This window comes from Carassius auratus, chromosome 15 (genome assembly GCF_003368295.1).
Source record: "Carassius auratus strain Wakin chromosome 15, ASM336829v1, whole genome shotgun sequence".
Lineage (NCBI taxonomy): Eukaryota > Metazoa > Chordata > Actinopteri > Cypriniformes > Cyprinidae > Carassius > Carassius auratus.
Genome location: NC_039257.1, coordinates 4,587,612 through 4,606,514, shown reverse-complemented (window position 1 = coordinate 4,606,514; position 18,903 = coordinate 4,587,612). Strand labels below are relative to the sequence as shown.

Genomic DNA, 18,903 nt, shown 5'->3' with positions numbered 1-18,903 from the left:
AAAACATCACAGTAATCCTTAATGTGATTAAAATCCTTAGGAGTTAATCTGGCAGTTAGTTAACAATTACAAAGAAACCCTTGATAATTATTAATTTATTCCTAACAAAACACTAATATAAAGTATGGTACACAGATGAGAGAAGAATAACACACTTTCCTTTTCCATTTTAGTTCCTACAGTGATTCACCGTCATATTAATAACCAGGAAAACAGCAAACTGGAGACCACCTACAATAAATATTTTGGAGGTAAACATACCGATGTCTCGTCAATGCTAAAAAACAAACCCACCTCAGACATTTCAAGTTTTTTTGGAAAGTGCATAAAATGACATTTTGCATATTTTTTTTACTCCTTATTTTAAGATTTAAATCTAAAGCAAATTAGATTGGTAATAGCAAGAGTTGTGATATTATGTTAGAGTATCCTACTGTGATATTGCTTGAGAAACAAATTGACATATATATAATTCCCAAAGTATAACATTTTACTGTAAGTTAATGTTTATGGATGTAAGGTGGAGAAGAACAATGGTTTATTGGTGCAAACCCCTTCCACACTGGTGAGGATGTCAGCCTGGCCTGGACCTTTATAAAGATGCCATTTTGAACCATGAAAAGCTATAGAATATGTGTGCATTGTTTAGGCTTCTGATTTTCTTCCAAAAGAAAGTGCATTGCTTCTTTTTAAAATGGCCTTTATGCATCTTCAAATGGTGTGTTTAATAAAACACTGACAGTAAACTGATAATAAGCATAAATAATTTTTACTATACGCTGTTCAAGCCTCATTTGACAAAAACATACATAAATTGTTCATGTTTTTTTGGGGGTTTGGGGGGGTGTGGGGGGGGGGGGGGTAATGCATCTCTTAAGGCTCTATTGGTTCTGAGAATAGATATTTTAAGTATCTAATAAAGACCTTACATATAATGTGAGGGGACCTACTGATTTAAGTTAGTTTTAATTCAAAGTAAATACCACAGATATCTCTCTGATGTAGTCTAAATTTACTGTAAAACGAAGACTTGAAGAGTTTAGAAGAAAATCAGTTTATGGCGCACTGACTTCTTTTTTTTTTTTTTTAGCTTGATCAATGTGGTATTAAATGTGGCTCTCGGCACCATTTTATGTGTAGCCACACAACTCTGTTTTGTGTTTCAGGTAACCTGAGACTCAGGTGTGCTTTGTCTCTATGCTCGGGGAGATCTGTACGCAGCCATAGCTCATGCAGCAAAACAAGAAAGCAGCCTCTAAGGAGAACGAAAGCCAAGCCAAGAAGACGAGAGACTCTCTCAGATCTCTGCAGATATGCCGCTAGGCAGGAAAATTCGGGCCTCATCTGCTGGAGCCCAACTTGAGACCCATAACAAGCCCAGGTATTCTACTTTATTCTTTTTTTTTTATTGATCTATATCTTGACAAGGCTTCTTGTTCCCACATTTAAGCATTTAATTTGTTTAGTGCTACTTTGAAACAGCTTCTGATACAGAGAGTAATTTGTTCTGCTTCATGACTTTCGTCTTGGTATGAGGACTATGTTTCGTACCACATTGGTTTTCGGCCATTTTCCAGCATCTGACCTTGAAGATCACTCCTCCTGTTGTTCATAGTGTTTACTGTTGCCAGGGAATAAGGAAGATGGCTAACACTGGTGCCATGCTGGGACACTGTACCAGTTTTGTCCTTGAGGATTAATTATTTTTTGTTTTGACAGACAAATATGAAGATTTAGCTTGACTCTAATTTGATTTGGCTTAACTCACCCTTGGCTTCACTTTACAAAATTAAATTTAGGAGGTGTAAAGTTTTTCTTGAGAGTAAACTCTCTACTTGCCTTTGTTTATTTAGAATAGCATGGCATACAACAACATATGTGACCCTGGACCACATAACCAGTCATAAGGTTATTTTTCGAATTCGGAATAAATAAATAATAAATAAGCTTTCCATTGATGTATGGGTTGTAAGGATAGGACAATATTTTTCCAAAATACAACTATTTGAAAATCTGGAATCTGAGGATGCAAAAAATTGCCTTTAAAGTACTTAGCAATGCATTATACTAATCAAAAATTAAGTTTTAATATATTTACAGTCAAAAATTTTGACCCATACAATGTTTTTTTGGCTATTACCTAAAATATACCCAGGCGAATCAAGACTGGTTTTGTGGTCCAGGAACACATACATGATATCCAATATATTTTTTTATATATATATATATATATATATATATATATATATATATATATATATATATATTTTTTTTTTTTTTTTTTTTTTTTTTGTCATAACAAAACAGATGTTTTATTTAATTTTATGATATCAAACTGTATATAACTATATATATAACTATATATATAACTATATATATAACTATATATATATATATATATATATATATATATATATATATATATATATATATATATATATATATATATATATATATATATATATTATGCAGTATTTCAACAGAGTTTGGACCAGTGCATGGAACTGCTGGACAGAAGCGGGTCACAGGGTACAGACAGCAGATTGACAAGGTGCTTCATTCTTGCGAGTCTGTCTTCAGTTATTTAGACTCGACAGAGAGGAGCCAACAGCTTCCCGATTGGCTAGAGAGAGAGCTTTTGAGGCAAGAACCCAGACGACACACTCTTACCCTGGGAGATGTTGCTAAACTCAGCATGCGTCAACGCTACAGAGAAGATCCTGCCGGCACCCTCTATGGGCTCAAGGTACAAGTCAAAGGGTCACGCTTGTGCAGCGTCTGCTGCTTGACTGCATATCCCAGCAATTCTATTCCACCTAGATTGAATGGCAAACTTGCCCAGCATCATGCCAAGGTATGCAAATGAAATGTTATAATGATATGAGGAGGTTGGTCAACTGAACTTAGGTACTCCTCGAATCCATAATGCATTTTAAATAAGAGTCTAATGCAGTGCTTTAATATGTAAAAAAAAAAAAAAAATGTTTTATTTAAATTTATATTAACTCATATTTAACCCCACCCCCTCCTCAACTGACTCCGCCCCTCCCATGATTCTAATCTTATTGTTTAGCATTTTTCAAACTCGTTGTTCTAACTGACCCATAAACAGACCATAAAGCACCAACTTAAGGTATGTTACAAGGTGTAACGTTACATATCTTTTAATATCTGTTCTTAACCATATCATATGTTGTGTAGACAAGCCATTTATTCTTCAATAAGCATTTTCTTTTTTTTATGTGGATATAACAATTGCCATTTTAGTCAGACTCCTTTCAATCACCTGTCCTCAGGGTGTCAGTGGAGTATAAAGGATTACAAAACCAAATCATGAACCTTTGCTTGAAATGACATTTTGAATCTAGTACAGAATCCATTAATTCTTTAGCTGGATGACCTTTGGATGGGCAACCATTGCAGAGTAATTTGTCATGACTACCGATCGGATGAAATGACACAGTAGAGATGCATCATTTATTTCAACAGAGTGCTTGAACTTGCACCCTAGTAAGCAAATCAATTACTTTTTCCTTATCAAGCCCAGAATTGTTTGTGCTGGAGGTAATTTGCCATCTGACTGCACACTGAAATGGGCATGAAAGTAATAATCTGTATTTATCACTGTAGAAGAGCAAGTAACTACAAGAAGGGACACTGCTAACTACATCTTTCAGTAGTGTGACAGTAGCTCAGCTGTTTTTAGGAATTGAAATGTTCATGTTGCTGTTTAACGCTGTCAGACTAATTGTTTTTGTGGCAAATATATTACTTATTATCAATTCCTAGGCCAAATGGAGAGGTTAATTTACTTTGGGTTCCCTCTGCAATGTCCTATGTTTTTTTAGAATGATGATTTTTAATTTGTGAGTAAATTGAGGTCTGTGATTACTTGAAGAAACTTTTCAGCCTCGAACTTGAATTTTGAAACAGCTGTTTTTTGTTTTGTTTATTAAACTTAAAGAAATAGTTCTCACTAAACATTTAAGTAGCTGAAATTTTAGTCACCCTCAGGCAATCCAAGATGTAGATGAGTATGTTTCTTTATAAGGAAATAGAGAAATGCCCTTGTTATTTGCACAGAAAATGAATAATTTAATAAAATATAATTATTGTAATATAATTTTACATATAAACACTATAAAATCCATTGTAAGTTCATAAAGATATACTCTGTGTGTGTATTTCATCATCATATTACAGCCTATAATTTCTTTTTTCATGGTGGATGGTTTGACTGGCATGTCATCTTTTTGATTTCTTGCACACAGCAGTCTGTTGAAGCAATTGGCTTTTGCTCCACAACATAATTAAAGGGCATCATTTTGTAACAAAGTCATTTCAATTTCAAGTGAATTCATTAATGTAAGGAGCAGAATGTGACTGCCGAAAACCAGCAGCTGTTAATTTTTTGACATGCTGGAAGGTGCTTTTTGATCATCCAACAAATGTCTATGTTGAATTATCATCCACCATTGATGTTCTTCTCTGTTTATCCCCTCTGTAGTTCTCAAACAGAGTTAATACATTTTCCTTCAAACTCACATGTTGTAAGGATTTGAGATTTAATGTACTTTTACTTTCCAATATAGATTGAGCAGATGGTGTCCATTCATGATCTAAAGCACATTAAACTGGCTTATGATGTAAGTATTCAAAATATTTGGATTACTTTGAAATCTTAAATAACTTTACAAAAAGTGTTTTTTCTTAATTATGTTCTCTTGTGCAGGAGTTTGCAAAGGCTGGCATTTATATGCTGGATTATGAAGAATTCCAGTCTGTTGTGAAAAAATGCCCAGGATTGAAATCAGTTGTAAGTATGATTGCAACCACTGCCTTTCTATGATGAATTATCTTTTTTTGCTGTCTGCAAAATAATGTACTGGGAGATTTCGTTTAGATTTATTCAGTTATAAATTGTTGCTGATGTAAAAGGATTAATGGAGGCCCAAGGCCTAAAATCTTTATCATATGATTGTACAATCTTTCCTCTCTCACTGTCTTCCCCCCCCATTTCTTTGGCCTAACACTTTTCGAAATGTCACAGAACGATTGTCAAATTCAGCAGCTATTCATGAAGATCGATTACACTGGCGATGGCAGAATCGAGTGGGTATGAATAATTCACTGTTTCCCCTTTAAATCTCAAACTTGCTCTCATTTAATAAATGAAGAGATGATTTGTTAAATGCAGTTGAGTTTTTGCACTTGAAAAACCTTTGAGCAAGTTGTCAAAATGGGTCTAATTCACTAACCCTTACATACAGACATATTTGTGTATAAAAACTGCGTACCACAATTCAGGTGATTTCTATTTTCCAAACGTGTAACTTGTAATGAATACAAACCAGTATTATTATTATGATATTAATATTAAAATATGATATTATTCTTTTAGTCACAAATATGTGCGATTGCGTGGAAGTGAAGGAGACTCCTTTTAAATTCTCAACGTACTTCCATACCAAATTCTATTAAAGTCTATTTAAGTGTTCGTCACTTTCTTTTAGCATGAGTTCTGCACATACATCTATCTGGAGAACAAAGAGAAGGAAGAGACTGTGCGTCGCAGTAAGATGGCAGCCTTCGTATTACCAGCTATCGTCAAGCCTCTAAACCGCGGGGAGCCTGTTCTGAGAATCCACTTCCCTCCTAATGGCACCGTTGTGACTCTTAGAGAAGATGGGGTTGTTAGTTTCTGGACCCCCAGGCTTTATTTGAAGAACAAGAAGAATGTGTTTGTGGGTTACTTTTCTATTCTGCCTGGATTCTTTGTATTTGCTTACTTCACATGTAATGAGATTCTGCATTTTTTTTATTATATTTATCCCCTATTTTTGTTGATCTTTTTTCTATTTCTCTATGCAGCCTGACAGATCCATTGGTCGAAAACCAAAATGGGCCACTGATTTTGTGCCAATGCCAGAGTATAATAAACTCATTATTGGAACAGGGTAAACTTCTCAAAAATAAATGTATTTTCAAATACCAATCTTTATTATGTACTGTATGGTACATAACTTTCTAAGGAAGATGTTTGCCCTTGGCAAGCTAGTTTAAATGAAGTAAATTTGCTGATGCTGTTATGCAAAGCAACTTACAGTTATTACAGGCACAATTCCCTGGGGACTGCTCTGCTAGACAAGTACAACAAATGTAACTTTATAGTGATGTTAGAAAAAACTTTCTGATTTTACAACAGCAACATCTGATCTCAGCCTCAGCCAGTCTAAACAGCATCTCTTTCCCCACTTTACAGATCCAGAGAGATTCAGTTTTATGAGCTTTCCACTTTGGAGCCTTGCTGTCAGTTGAGTGTACTAGAAACTGTGCCTTTAAACCTGGATTACTGGTGAGCAGTCTTTTATCTTTGTTCAATGTTATCAGATATGATTTTAGTTATTATCTGAAACAATTAATTAGCTGCATATTCACAATTTAGCATGATGTTTTATAACATATTACACAAGAAATAAGGTTTGAAATAATAAGGGTATGTTACGTTGGCTCATGCATTTTTTATTTTTTTGCAATGAAATATTTAAGAACAAGTACACGGGACTTTTTTTTTGATGATACTTCCATGTTTGCTTTTCTTGCTATTGAAAATATACTCTTGTTTTGTCAGCTCTACTGGCCCAGATGAATGTATCATTGTATATGGTGATACTCAAGTAAGTAAATGAATGTAGTCCAGCACAAGTATTTTATATAATATAATGTATCTGTTTGATCACAAATCTTTTGGCGCTCTAGGGCTGTGTGAACATCCTACTAATGAAATCGGTCAGGGAGAAACTGAGGTAAACAAGATTTTTTAATAATACTCATTTTGCATGTGCGGTTTTGTAAAACAAAATTACAAGAGCAAATCATGCAGACATGTCCTAATTTTCATAATTTAATGAATAAATTAATTAGTAAACGGACGCTGTTCTCTGGAGAGCTGTGCACAAAGATATGTGAACGATAACTGACATGCTAAAAATATTTTATGACCTTGCTTACTGTGTATGATACTTACCTTATTTACAGTCCAGGCCATAAAAATACATGTTTATTCTATAATTATAACATAAGGAAAAAACAGACCGATTTTTGATTCATGTTTTTTAATTTTTAGATTATGGAAAAGATTGCCGCAGGTTGACAACGTGCCAAACATTAGCATTGACCATGCAGTTCAATCTCCAGAAATAACATATATCAGATGGAAATTCCACCAAGACTGGGTGTCAAAGGTTAAATGTTTATTATGATTATAATGTTAGTATTAGTAGAATTAGTAGTATTTTAATGTAATCCCTTACGGGGGACATGCATATACATTGAAATTAACTGTAAACATTCAACTCAAAATGCATTAAGGCATTGAGAGATGATGGATAATGCAGATTTTTAAGGATTTTTTTTTAATATATATATAATTAGGGTCTAAAATGTTGCATTATTTAATTATCATTTCAGGTGAAATATTTTCAAAGCATACCTGCCATTGTATCCTCATCAATGCATGAAGACTCTGCTCTTGTTATAGGTAACATTTAAAAGTTACTTCTGTTGTTGTTCTTTTTGCAGTACAGTGGGATAATGTGATTTTTTTTTTTCTCTCTCATTTAGTAGGGTAATATCACCCCAAATTCAAAAAGGATGAGAAATTATATTTTTTAAATACAATTAAGCCTATTTTTAAGGACTAATCAGTTTTTTTTTTTTTTTTTTTTGATTGTGACATTATGATAGTGAAGAACATTATTTTCCTAATTATTATAATGTCACGGTAATGAGAATCATAATAAAAAATTAATGAGGAATACAAGCAAAAGAAAACATACAGGCACACTGTGATATTAAGAAAAGTGGTCGAAATATGTTTAGATTAATTAAAATAATGTCATGGAGTAAAAAATCTTAATGATCCTAAAAAGATGATTCATTTTATTCATGCAAAATTTTAGTTAACATGTTTTTACTGTTGATTTTATGGTGAAAAGGGTTTGGAATCTGTCAGCTGTGATCTGTTTGAGTGAATATGTATGTATGGATGCTTGACAGTCTGTTTTTAATTAGGAAGCATTCATCCATCATCCTACATGCAAGAGCAGATGAGAGAGAAGACAGAAGCATGTGGAGAGGGAAAATCTACAAAAGTGGCACAGAGGGCAACCAGCAATCAAACTATCTTCACCGTTCCTAAAGGAGTCACGACCTTTGACTTCTGTAAGAATCGAAATCTTTTGGTCACCGGTGGGATGGACAAGCTGTTGCGCATGTGGATGCCATACGTCCCTAGGTCTGCCTTATATCCTAATGATATCTTCTTCATTAACTGGCATATTTCTGATTCCAGTTCTTTTAACCCTTATGTTGTGTTCCAGTTATTTTGGCCCGGAGAGGTCATATAGTTAATCTTAATGTTAATTAACCAAAACTTAGTCACTTTGTTCTCACCGGTTTTTACAATTCCCCCCTTTTTTGTTTCCCTTACTTTTTACACGTCTTGTGTTCCCAGTCAAAAATGATTGCTTGTAAATCTCTCATTATGGTCTTTAATCAAAAATCTTGAAAATAAATCTTTAAATCTTCAATTAGCACACGTTTTATATTTCTTTTTGGAGCATGATTCATCAAAGGCCTCAATGATCTAAGCTTATGCAGCAGGGTTGCCAGGTCTGCATAACAAAACCAACCCAGTTGCTACTCAAATATAGCCTAATCGTGTTCTGGGGGAAACTGGTCATCAAAATCACACCAAAATCATGTTCTGCGAGGGGTAAGTAGACCAATTACATGGAAAATATTCATATTTAGCTAGACTGTTATTCACCTCAGTTTGTGAGTGACTATGAAAACAAGGTGACAAAAGATTGAATTCAAGATTTGGTAATAATAAAGCATAAAGAGAGATTTGCAAGGCCATTTTTAAAAAGCTGGTAATTTCTTGACTCGGGTACACCAAATTGTACAGTACAAAGATTAACTATCTTAAACAGTTTTTATTCTCCTGGACAACTGTTTTTCTGTTCTTTAAGTGTATATAATATACACAGATAATACTGATGTTCTATGCCAGGCTAGTTATTTTACATTTTGAAATGGCAGAAAACCAACTGGGATTTTGAAAGGTCACACTGCCCCCGTTTCTTACCTCTGTATCGCCTCAGAAGATGGGCACATTTTCTCAGTCTCCACAGACAATACCGCAAAGGTGAGAAATTAACTCATAACTCAAGTCACATCTGGATGTTTGAAAATTTGAAAATTCTTGATCTGAAAAACCCAGGCATTAAACTAAACTGCAGCATTTTTTTCTGAATGTTCATAATCAGAAAAACCAAAATGCAGTGTAGCACCACTGATCATCTATAAACTTGTCTGTTCATTTACTCACCCTCATGTTGTTCTAAACCCATATGACATCTATATCCCGAACACAGAAGGGGAATTTCAAAGCATATTCGTATCACTCCTGTCAGTGTAATGAAAATGAATAAAGATGGGGGCTGAAAAAAGAACTTGTGAAGATGATTAAAAAAAGTTGTTTATTAGTTAATGAATCAGACTGATCCACCATTCTTTTCATTATGCAACGCTGTTCATAAGACTTGCAATATGGACCACTTTCATGGTACTTCTATGATGCTGTTTGAATCCTTTTCACAGCTTGACAGCCCCATTCCTCAATTACTTGTATTATTTTGCAAACAGTGGGCAGGATCTTGTTTAAAATTCTCCTTGTATGTTTGACGTTAGAAAGAGCTTCATACAGGTTTCGGACATAACATGAGAGTGAGTAAATGACGACAGAGTTTTCATTTTCTGTGAAATATCCCTTTAATCAGAGAAACAGAGCAGTGCAACATAAATATGAAAATATATTCTTTTTGCATGATGATACTATTATTTTTCTTTTAGATATGGCATATTAAGGATCAGACATGTCTGTTTACCGCACATCCAAAAGCAAGTCAGATCCAGGGAGAATTATCTGCATGCCTCTACTCTTCAGCTGTGAAGGGGCTTTACATTGCCTCAGATTCCCTCGCCTTACTATCCCTCCAGACAAAGTATGTTTTATAAAGAATATTTCAATGCTTGTTTAGGTATCATTTGGCTGTGAGGTGTTAAGTTATCTGTATATTTAATTAGATTTATCATCACGTCATTCAGCATCATTTGACATGCATTTTGGATCAGTTCTCCTTCCATATTCCATCTGTTGTAGACCACAGCCTAAAGGCAATCAGACTGTGTCCCATAAAGAGCCAGTGTTGTGCTGCGGATACAGTGAGGAGTTTAGGCAGGTGGTGAGCTGCTCTGAGGGCTCGGTGAGTGGTTCTGAGAAACACATTTTTGTTGATCTTATAAAACTGAAATTTAAAGTTACTGTTTTCCATTTGAATATATCTTAAAATGTAATGTTTATTCCCGTACTTTTCAGCAGTCATTACTCTAGTCTTTAGTGTCACATGATCCTTCAGAAATCATTTGAATTTGTTGATTTGGTGCTCAAGAAATATTTCTTATTATCAATGTTGAAAACAGTTGCCACTTAATATTTTCATGGAATTTCCTCTTTAGAAGTTATTTTTCAGCCTAAAGAAGTTACGTGCAGAGGTTACACAAAATAACTCAATGGACTATATATACTACCTTGGTCATTGTATATTAAAAAAGATACCTAAATGAGATTAATGCAAGCAATGCCAAATTAACAAAACTAAAAAATGTCCTTAACAGTCTTCCATAGGAAAGCAACAGTCTCTCTTGTCTAAAAGTAGTTTTTTAATATATTTACTTGAATTCAGGTTGTCAAAGTCTGGGATGTGGAAACTGGTGCTCATGTGTTTGAGTATGGATGTGCTCACGGAGAATCAGCAATTACCTGCATGGCATTTGACCCTAGCGGAAGGAGGTTGTCACAGCTAAATATTTTATATGACATTGCAAAATATAATTGTTTTGCTGTATTATTTTGCATTCTGTTTTTATTTTCACCTGCAGGCTAGTGACTGGTGGGAGAGACGGCTGTCTTAAGATGTGGAACTTCAACAATGGCCAGTGTGTTAAGATTCTCTGCAGAGGTCAATAATGCCTCCTAGATCTTAATGTGCATTTGATTGATTTTTTTTTGCTCTTGAGTATGACTGATTATTCGTAGTGTTGCAGATATTATCACACACTTCCTGTAAAGCTGTTGTGAAGCAAAGAGCCTTGCGTTGTTTTCCCCAGATGGAAGATGTGCGGAGATTTGTGACTGCTCCTATCTGACACTGCACAGGAATGCGTGAGTCTCTGCTGACTGCCAGCCCCATAATCTTGATGGATATTATGCCCATGATTTTTTGGCTGATTCGCTCTTTTATTTGTTTTGGCAGATTTGTGATTTCTGTCGGTTGGGGCCGCAGGATTGACATTTACTTGGTGAGTATAAAGTGACCACCAGCCTGCTTCCCTCAAGACCTTATTTTATATCAGCATAATTCCCCAGATGGCTCTCATAAAATGGTTGACTGCCATGACCTGTTTCTTCCCTCTGGTACTCTCGCCTTTATTGCTGTTCACTCCATTTCCATATTTCATTTACTTCAGCATTCCACCCTCCCAGTGTTCGAACTATACCGTGTCCTCTGGGGGAGCCCACTTTTCTTTTTTTTTCTTTTTTTTTGGGGGGTATGCACTTGCGTGTGCCTCAAATAAGGACAGCTACAAGTGTATGCACTATTATTAGATTTTATCGACACGAGTGCCTCAAAAAAGGACTTACAATGACTTACAAAGATACATAACAGCTACAACTGTATATGCATTACTGTATATGTATACTTTATCAACACAAGTTGATAGGTCAAACAGCAAACAAACAGCCACCCACAAAAAGCCTGTGTTTATGTATATTTTTTCGCAACTTGCTCTGAGCAGCGCTGCTTATTTCCCCATTAATCCACTCCTCAAACAAGTGCGTGCCAGGTAACTTTTCAGACAGAAGAAGGTTTTTTGCATCCCTACAAGAGATGCTCCTCAAGCTTCCATCCTTAAAAAACAGCCATGTGTATCGGTTCTTACAGTCTCTCCACTACTGGCTGTTCCAGTTTAACGGGAGAGAGGACTCGGAGCAAGAGGGGTTAGGATAGTGACCGGTGTAGCAGTCGATTCTGTTCCCCTTTAGGCAAACATACTACAATTCTTGCGTAGTTGCCGAGTTACTATACGTACGATCAGAACTAGCGTGCACAAGAAGCATGACTGGATTTAGCCAAATAGCTAAAAAATACCGTCCTAAATCCTAAACTTGAAAATACATTTAAGACGAGAGGTTTTTCAACTTGAAATGTAAAAACATAAGACAAAAATAACGGAACAACTGCAAGATGAATAAGAAAATAGAGTGTGAGAATCATTTTACTATGTTGCAGTGTAGCAAGAAATGATTCGCTTTTTGCTTTCCTTACATCCAGGTGTGTTCGGTGTGTTTGCATGCAGGAGTGTTGCCAAATCCGCGGAATTTAGGCTACTTTGGGAAAATGTTTGATTAACTATATGGTTGGGTTTATTACACAGACCTGGCAACCCGAGGGGAAACAGACATTTAGAGGGGAACAGAATCGACTGCTACACCGGCATCTGACAAGCTATTACGACTACAGCCAGAGATAACTTTTCTTCAGCTTCTTGGTTGTCACAGTGGGCGTGCGGCGGGAGGTCTAATAAGTGTTTGCAGCAAATGAATCAGTCGTGCTATAAATGTCATCACTACACAATTTCTACACAAATTAATTAAACTGCCTTGTTTTCTTTTTACCATTGCTATCATTGCTATAACTGCAGAATGAATTAAGGACTTTGCGTGTGATAAATGGCCTCCAACGTTTATTTTTTTCTACGAATATATGATGTACTAACGGGGAATTTGCAGCGCAGAGCCCCCACACTTTGATGCTCATTACAAGAATAGCATGTATAGTAATCTTTATTGAAGTAAATTAGGTTTTAATCGCCGTCATGCATGAATGAATAATATTTTTGCTATTTTACACTTAATAATCCATCATGATCACATTGGTCAATTGAAATTTTACTTCAAAATATTCATATTGTCAATATTTTTTGAGACCCCCCAAAATTTCACATTTCTCGTTTTCAGGGGAGCCCATGTCTTATTAAGGGGAGCCGAGCTCCCCCTAGCTCCCCCGTAGTTCGCACTATGCACCCTCCTCGAAAGTGCTGGAGTGCTGTTTGGTGTGGTTTTTTCCTTCATTCCCTTCTGACAGTCCATTATTCCATCTTTTACAAGAGCTTTTGTTCTCTTTAGAAAAGAGAATCTAAGCTTTGTCTGAAAACATATCTTAAATGCATGATTATATCCCCAATGGAGAATACATATTTAATTTTGATTCAAAATTTCCCCATCATCTCTTGTTAATTCTGTATTAAGTGTTCAGGGTCTTTGATTCATTCATTTTGTTTTAATGTTAGAGAGATATTTGATATGAAATGTAAAACAGATCCCTCTGTAGCTCTATAAAATGTTACATTTAAAGGGATACTCCACCCCAAAATGAAAATTTTGTTATTAATCATCTCGTTTGCATGTAGATGCAAACTTCTGCAAATGAAAAATGAGATCAATTCCATTGAAAACAAAATACTTTCAAATAATTAAAAGTTTAATTTACTGACATGTCTTATACAATAATAGACCCTTTATTTACTTTCTCAGTTACACAGCTAAAACAGACCAAATCAAGCAATGTGTGATTAGAATTTTAACATGTTGGTCAGATGGTGCCTATATATCTGAAAGGACCATTCTTGACCAGATTAAGCTTCAGTATGCACAAAATTTAACACCGGTTATTTGACTGAATTCAAGAGACTGTGAACAGAACTGATTACTTTTAAAACTAAACTCATGTTGTTGATTTTTTGGTGCTTTTGGCAGGACTCCAAAGAGGAAACTCAGTTCAGTCAGAGACCAAAACCTTCATGGCAGGATGATGTGGTATTAGCGTCTTCTATAACATGCAGTTCACTCATGTCTACATGCATGATGTTTGAATCCTCCTCAAATATACAGGGGGACATTGGGTAATGTGTTGAATGTCTGACACAGAGAAATGGGCACAAAGAAGATATCCTGTGCGTTGCTCACTGCACGCCGCATCTTCTGGCCACTGGCAGCTACGACGGGGAGATTATTGTATGGAATGTAGTGTCTGGACGCATACAGTGTCGCTTCCAGACCCCTCCGTCTCAAAAGAGCAATGGTACTCATAGTATGTCAATATTTCTGTGAATTTTCAGTGAATAATTATGACAGTTCTGCTGATTTTCAATCAAATCTATCGAATGAAAACTTGGAATACAGTGCACAAGTCTTATATACATAATGGACTTAGATTTTGAAGTGAAATATCCATTTAAAGAAACAGTTCACCCAAAAATGAAAATGTACTCACCCTTAGTCCATCCAAAATGTAGAGTTTGTTTCTTCATTGGAACAGATTTAGAGAAATTTTGCATTGCATCACTTGCACAATGGGTCCACTGCAGTGAATGGGTGCCGTCAAAATGAGGGTCCAAACAGCTGATAAAAACATTACAATAATTCACAAGTAAGCCACACAATTAATGTGAATTAATGTCTTGTGAATCATAAAGCTGCATGTTTATAATAAACAAATGTATCAACATATTTTCAACCTCAAACTATTGCTTCTAGCTAAGATATAAACCATAATATTGTTTTCTTTAGTAAAAAAAAACAAAAAACAAGTAAAAAAATACACCGAGATCAAACATCATTTAAAAGTGAAACCAATCCAAAACAGTTCATCATACAGGATATGGACTTTTCACTAGAAGAAGTGTTTTGGTTCAAAGCCGATGTAGAATAAAAATATTATTAAACAAATATGGATTTTTTATATACTCTGATTTTGACGGCACCCATTCACTCCAGAGGACCCACAGGTGAGAAAGTGATGCAATCTTAAATTACTCCATATCTGTTTTGAGGAAGAAACAAAGTAATCTGCATCTTGGAGTCGGTTTTCGGTAAATTTTCATTTTTGGGTGAACTGTACCTTTTAAGAGTGAGAAAGCTTTCCATTTGTGCTTGCGAATGTTTTCAAGTGTTGTAAAATGCAAGAGGACCTTATGTGTTGTTCATTTTTTTACTGCATACAATAGTTCGAAACACAAGTGTGCTGAGCCTCATCTTCCTAAAGACAAGGGCATTTGTTCCGGAGTTGTCCTCTTCTGCTTGGCTTATATCCTCAGGGTCTCAAGGTAAATCAGTCTCTGTGATGAATAAAATAACAAAGAAATAAATCAGTTTATATATGCAGAGCTTCTGAAAGATTGAACTAAACATATTTAATTTCTATGAAAGGTAATGTTAATTTCTGGAGTGTTCTGAATGGCGGGAAGTTCATCACATCTTTTCAGGCTGTAAGTAAACATCATGTATTGTATCTTTCCTCAAGTTTGATTATAAATTCAGTGTCAACAGAATAAAGCAAAGGTTCTAATTAAAGCTATCTCCTTTTCAAGTCTCTACTTCAGCAGCAGATTGCGAAACTAGCTTTATCGCAGGATGACAGCATGCTTTTTACAGCCGATCATGTCGGCTTCATCTATGTTTACAATGTCAAGCAATACGCACTGGGACCTGAACAAAACCCTCCTAAAAGTAAGGCCAGTTCTCATTTTTGATCTGCGTCACTCAAAGTATGATTTTTAATGTTTATATTGAGCCTTAATGTGTTTTTTTTTTCTCATTTCTAGAGGTGAACTTCTGGCGTGCGCATATCAGCAGCATCACTAGGTTGGTTCAATAAGTGAAAAAACAAAACACCACAAGAACATAACAGCTATACTATTATTTTCTTTTAATTTTTTGTTTAGTATTTGCTATTTAAACCAAAAAGATGTCTCATTAACATAATTTATTCCCCTCAAGCATGAAGATATTTGACAAGGACCAGTTTTTGCTTACCTCCTCATTGGACTGCTCAGTTCGGCTGTGGAGTATCCATGGGGAATATATAGGTACATCTAATAACTTGCATAGATATTTGTCTTTTTACATAAACTATATGGCATCAAACCAATTTGTGCTTTTTTTAAAGATTTCATTTTAAAACTATAGGCTTTAATAGGGTATGTCCTCATCAACCGAATGATGTTTGTTTCTGAAGTAAATGGTTGTGGCGTGTGCATTCTTGAACCAGTGCGTACTATACGAAAAACTGTGTTAACCTAGTTTATTCATGGGGGCTGCAATACCGCTGCTTAAAATACAGTATGAAACATACAGCATAACCACAGTGGATTCCAGAATGATTATTTTTTGTGAATAAAAAAACAAGAAGCATAACTCGTGGTGTGTTCCAACTCCCAAATGAATTATACTATTGAACAGGTTCTATTTCAACTTTTGTTTTATTATGGAAAAATTATTTAACATTATTCAGTCCCAAGTTGTAAAATCCACACAACTGTGAATTTCGAGTGAGATGTAAGTTGGACCATGACAATAAATAATGGACATTCTTCACCCATTCTTCAGAGGTTTTTAATTTTCGAGGTAGCTTCAAAAGAGATAAGCTGTACATGCTTATTCACTAAAAACAACCAAGTCATCAAAGTGACTCATTCAAGAATCAAATGACTATCTAAACTACCCTAATTTCACAGGTACGTTTGGACAAGATGAAAGTTGGAGCATCAACACACCATCTTCCTGGAAGCACCCTGCTGTTCCCTACGAGATTCTCATAGATCCCTTAAGTATGCCATCTCATCCCGTACTGGATATAGAAATCAATCTGTCAGATGTCTCGGACTCTGACAAAACTGAAAACGTAAACTGTGAGGTAAGATATTTGGATGAAGCTTTGTTTAGTTCTTTCATACAGCTCTGTTTTCCCCACTAATGGCTCAGCCGGTGTTACCGAGATGAAAATCTGGCTTCTAAAACACTCTTAATGTGCTCTTAATTGCAGTTGGATGTCCTCATCGAGGAGACTGACCCTCCATCAATCCTCAACGATAAAGATATCGAAGATGGAACAAACAACTCATGGTCTCTGTCTGAGCCTGGCAGGAGGTTAGTATTATTTCTTGAAAGCCAAAAAACAAATAAAAACACAGCTAAATGTAAACTACTCCAATTTTTTGGATCACAGGCAACGCCATGCAATACTAAAACATGGCAACAGAATGAGTCTCAAGGACTACAACGCTTTGAAGAACTCGGACCTTATAGTTACCCCAGCAACATGTAAAAGACCAGATCTTTCCCTCAGAAATATTGATTCATTCGTATCCAACGATGCAAAAGAGTAGTCACTTCGAAGTCAGTGAACGATGAGGACTAGAATGAGGCCTAATAAATTACATTATAGTGATATCAAAGGAGTGGAAAGTTGTTTTTTTCCAATAGCGATGTCCTCATGGTTTAAAAGACATGCATTTTCAATGTTTATTTACATTTTCAGAGTTTTTTTTTCTTTTTCCTCTGATGCTTAATGTTAATTGGTTTGCAATTCTGTCCTCATTTACTCACCCTAATGCCATTACATGCATAAAACTGGCATTTTTGTCTATGAAATAAACATCACTAGGGTCCTAAACATACATTTTACATGGTTCATCTTTTGTGTTCCACAGAAAAAAAAAAAGTCATAGAGGTCTGAGACAACATGAGGATGAATAACTATCCCTTTTAAGAGATTCTTGTGAAAACTGTGGAATATAAAGTTAAGGTGTTTTTTATCATGATTTCAAACTTGCAGCAAAAGTTTTAGGCAGGACACAAAGGAACAAACATCAATTCTCTGCATCAACAAATTCAACAAAGACAGTGGGTGCATTTCCACCTGCACATATCACTGTCAGTATGTGCTATAAATAAACTGAATTTAACATGACATATCCTATTGAACGCACAGCGAAAATAAAGTGGAACAGTCAAGCGTAAAGCAGCAGCTCTTGTACATCCATTTGTGATATTGCAAGCTTTCACTTTGTTTAGAGGCACAGTTTCAGTATGAACTTTCTTTTAGTAAACTGTCAATACAATAGCTGGTATTTTGCTGTTCTCTCTGCATTTTTGTTGACAGCTATTACATATATTAATTTCTTTACCTAAACCAGCCATTAAAGCATTTTATTCCATGTATTTTTTTTAATTTTCCTTGTTTTGTTTTTGGAACTGCTTTCATGGTCAGACTTTTTTTGGACAGCTTTGAGACCAAACTGAAACTCTGGAGAAAAACAGAGGATTTTTATGGATTTCAAGATGCTACATGTAGGTGACCTAAAAGTGCAAACAAGTTTTATACATGTATATTAACTTGAAATATAATAAACAAAAAACAGTTTATATGACTGCAATAATGATCCAGCAACCACGTTATGTGCAATCCAGCCATACTGCGTTACCAATATAATATGCCGTTAAATACTGGACTGGCTGTTATTTGCTTCATTTTGAACAAAATCAGTATATTCCATAGTCACATTTTCTGGGCTTTTTTTGTTGCGTGGCTTTAATGTTTTCATCAACTCAGTCTCCTCACAAATGTTGTTGAGTGCCGGGAGAATTGTAGAAAAAATATATGCAATACTATTGCAAACAAATGCTAATATAATTGAATTCATTATAAATGGGGGTTAATAACATGCTTTCTAAATTAATTAATTTAAAAATCCTGGTGTGTGATTAAAAAACTAAAATATAAACTAAAATCTGTAAATTAAATGGCAATCAATCGATAATTAATTTTACAGATGCTTAAATATATTTAGAACTGGATTACGAAAGAGAGAAATGTATCACAGTAAAAAAAAAAAACAAAAAAAAAAACTTTTTTTTAAAAGCATTTCAAAGTT

General features: G+C 35.1%; 1 protein-coding gene across 2 annotated transcripts; it reads left to right on the top strand.

The window, feature by feature from the left end:
* Positions 1 to 3,084: 3,084 nt before the first annotated feature.
* Positions 3,085 to 18,853, top strand: LOC113114801 (WD repeat-containing protein on Y chromosome-like). Of its 2 annotated transcripts, none has more exons than XM_026281836.1 (29): positions 3,085 to 3,133; positions 4,593 to 4,646; positions 4,733 to 4,816; positions 5,051 to 5,116; positions 5,514 to 5,744; positions 5,872 to 5,957; positions 6,263 to 6,355; positions 6,632 to 6,677; positions 6,760 to 6,806; positions 7,127 to 7,244; positions 7,471 to 7,540; positions 8,074 to 8,296; positions 9,106 to 9,211; positions 9,919 to 10,070; positions 10,229 to 10,331; positions 10,812 to 10,918; positions 11,008 to 11,087; positions 11,236 to 11,290; positions 11,382 to 11,427; positions 13,946 to 14,005; positions 14,117 to 14,270; positions 15,196 to 15,294; positions 15,398 to 15,456; positions 15,559 to 15,697; positions 15,793 to 15,832; positions 15,968 to 16,056; positions 16,705 to 16,883; positions 17,013 to 17,116; positions 17,196 to 18,853. In XM_026281836.1, exons 2-29 carry the CDS (start codon positions 4,602 to 4,604, stop codon positions 17,353 to 17,355), a joined length of 2,841 nt encoding a protein of 946 aa, XP_026137621.1. In that variant the 5' UTR covers positions 3,085 to 3,133; positions 4,593 to 4,601; the 3' UTR covers positions 17,356 to 18,853. The 2 variants fall into 2 exon arrangements, with proteins under 2 accessions (XP_026137621.1, XP_026137620.1); XM_026281835.1 differs by having other exon boundaries at positions 14,117 to 14,279.
* Positions 18,854 to 18,903: the final 50 nt, after the last annotated feature.

What these genes read in the sequence shown, in the direction of transcription:
- LOC113114801 (XM_026281835.1), top strand. Translation starts at nt 4,602, where the DNA reads ATGGTGTCCATTCATGATCTAAAGCACATTAAACTGGCTTATGAT. An exon ending in TGTTAAGATTCTCTGCAGAG is followed by an intron (nt 11,088 to 11,235) that starts GTCAATAATGCC and finishes TGTTTTCCCCAG; the next exon opens with ATGGAAGATGTGCGGAGATT. An exon ending in GCAGGATTGACATTTACTTG is followed by an intron (nt 11,428 to 13,945) that starts GTGAGTATAAAG and finishes TGCTTTTGGCAG; the next exon opens with GACTCCAAAGAGGAAACTCA.